The 2,580-nt window shown below is 59.1% G+C and overlaps 1 protein-coding gene across 1 annotated transcript in view; it reads left to right on the forward strand.

Moving 5' to 3' along the window:
* The first annotated feature begins 1,170 nt into the window (after positions 1-1,170).
* LOC114068936 (protocadherin gamma-A12-like) overlaps positions 1,171-2,580 on the forward strand; it is a 3,115-nt gene continuing 1,705 nt past the window's right edge. The window contains exon 1 of the mRNA XM_027905411.1: positions 1,171-2,579. Within this exon, the coding sequence (XP_027761212.1) occupies positions 1,204-2,579 (1,376 nt within the window). The 5' untranslated portion in view covers positions 1,171-1,203. The remainder of the gene's footprint in view (position 2,580) is intronic.

Raw genomic sequence — 2,580 nt, forward strand, 5'->3', positions numbered from 1 at the left:
GCCCGACTTCTGCGAGGGCACCTTGCCCTACTCCTACAACCTGTGCGTGGCCGCGCCGGCCCGCGCCGCCGCCGAGGCCGCTTGGCCGCCGCCGCCGCTGCCCATCCTGCCCGCCGAGGAGCTTCTGGCCGGGGAGCCCTGCGACAAGCCGAGCCCGAGTAGCAGCGCCGTCGCGGGAGAGCCGCCCACCGACCCCGATGCACCGCAGGTCTGTAAGCCCCTTCACTCCTTCTCTCTAACCTTTTTGTAAGGTTATGCAGATGGCAGTGGGCTCTTGGGGTTTGTGTTGGTCTGTTTGTTTTTGCCTCTCTTATTAATATTTTTTTTCGTCAGTAAATTATATATTCCTAAGTTGATAGTATTTCTTGCTAAGGCTGTGCTCAGGAAAGGAGCACTAGGTTTTATAAGCATGTCCTGTTGTGTAAGACTGTAATCAAAACTTCGGAAGGAGAAGAAAAGCAGGCTGATTCAGAGCAGCCTCAGATAATCAGGTGAAAAATAGGAAAATAGGGAAAGCCAGGGAAAGAGGGAAAGGCAGTCTGTAGAATGGCTGCTTTTCAGGAGGGATCTTCATTGCTGTTGTGAGCACTTCATCTGGGTCTTGGAATCTACCTTGGCTGCAGGCGTTCGAGTATGACACCTAGTGGAAAAAAACTAAACCACGATTCGTACAAAAAGCTCTCCAGTTACAGGGAAGATTCTGAGCTTTCCTACCACAGAGTGGTCAATTCTTCCGCCATTTAAAGAGAACTTTGTATCTAGAGATTATCACAATCACTTGAGTATTTTCCCGTGCAGTAGAAAGAACATAACGCCAGGTCTCCGCTGTACTGGACCCGACGTTTTTGTGGCGAATGTGCCGACTCCTTGAGCGTCCTGTGGGCGAGGCAGGGCGGGCATCTCTCGGCAGCGCTCGGTGCCTGCAGTGCCGGGAGGAGGCTGCGGGCGCCGCTGTTGACCGAGAGGAGCGAGAGGAAGGTCGGAGCGCTGCAGCCCCGCCCGCTGCGGACCGGCTCGATCGCTGGATTCCTGGCTAGGGCAGCGGTCTGTTTCCAAACATCCCGGCAGTGCGGAGCCGTGATATAGCGAGGCAGAGGGGCCGGCGGTAGCGGCCGGGAGCGACAGGTTTAAGGTGGAGTGTGAGCGGGATCGGCAGCGGGGATCTGCCGGTGGTGTTGTGGTGCCGGCGGTGCGGTGGCGGAGATGTGCTCTGCGGGGAGGCGCTGGGGCCGGCGGCAGCGAGTCCTGCTCTGGGGCGTCCTGCTGGCGGCCTGGGAGGCGGCGTGGGGGCAGCTGCGCTACTCGGTGCCCGAGGAGATGCCCAAGGGCTCGTTCGTGGGTGACGTGGCCAAGGACCTGGGGCTGCAGATGCCGGCGCTTCAAGACCGCAGCGTCCGTGTTGTCTCTGTCGGTAGGACGCAGTATTTTGCTCTGCACGAGAGGTCGGGACATTTAGTGACGGCCGAGAGGATCGACAGAGAGCAGCTGTGCGAGAGTGTGGAGCAATGCGTGCTGCACTGTGAGCTGATAGTGGAGGGGGAAATGAAGGTTTATGAAATAGAAGTGGAAATAACGGACATTAACGATAACGCGCCCACTTTCAGAGAGGCAGAAAAAGAACTGAGAGTGAGCGAGACTACAGCACCGGGATCGCGATTTTCCCTCCGGGAAGCTCAAGACGCAGATTCAGGAAGAAACACTCTGCAGAGCTATGAGCTGAGCGGCGACGAGCACTTCTCGCTGGCCGTGCAGACGGGCCCCGCCGGGGATCAGCGTCCCGAGCTGGTGCTGGCGAAGGCACTGGACCGGGAGGAGGCGGCGTTCCACGAGCTGATGCTGAGGGCGATGGACGGCGGCGATCCGGCCCGGACGGGCACGGCGCGGATCCGCGTGACGGTGGTGGACGCGAACGACAACGCGCCCGTGTTCAGCCAGGCGGAGTACACGGTGCGTGTGGCGGAGGACGTGCCCGTGGGCTCCGTCCTCGTCACCGTCACGGCCACCGACGCCGACGAGGGCTTGAATGGGGACGTGAAATACAGTTTCCATAAAATTTCAGACCGAGCGTCGGAACTTTTTTATCTGGACATCGAGTCAGGAGAAGTAACCCTTAAAGATGATTTAGACTTCGACAAAATCTCCTTCCATGAATTGGAGGTGCAAGCACATGACGGAGGAGAGCTCTCTGACACGGCTAAAGTTATTATCACTGTTACAGATGTGAACGACAACGCGCCCGAGATTTTGGTGAGGTCGTCCCTGAGTGAGGTCTCTGAGGACTCCCCGACGGGGACTGTTGTTGCCCTGCTACACGTACAAGACCAGGACTCGGGTGCCAACGGCGAGGTGCGCTGCTCCCTTGACGGGAATGTCCCGTTCCTGCTGGAGAGATCGCAGGGCAGCTACTACCGCGTGGTGACAGCGAGAGAGCTGGACCGGGAGCAGCAGTCGGAGTACAACGTGACGGTGCGGGCGTCCGACGGCGGGTGGCCGGCGCTGCAGAGCAGCAGGGTGCTGGCGCTGCGGGTGCTGGACGTGAACGACAACGCGCCGGTGTTCTCGCAGGAGCGCTACAGCGCG

The sequence above is a fragment of the Empidonax traillii genome, unplaced genomic scaffold (genome assembly GCF_003031625.1).
Source record: "Empidonax traillii isolate 1590-97213 ecotype Southwest subspecies unplaced genomic scaffold, ASM303162v1 scaffold1152:size184241, whole genome shotgun sequence".
Classification (NCBI taxonomy): domain Eukaryota; kingdom Metazoa; phylum Chordata; class Aves; order Passeriformes; family Tyrannidae; genus Empidonax; species Empidonax traillii.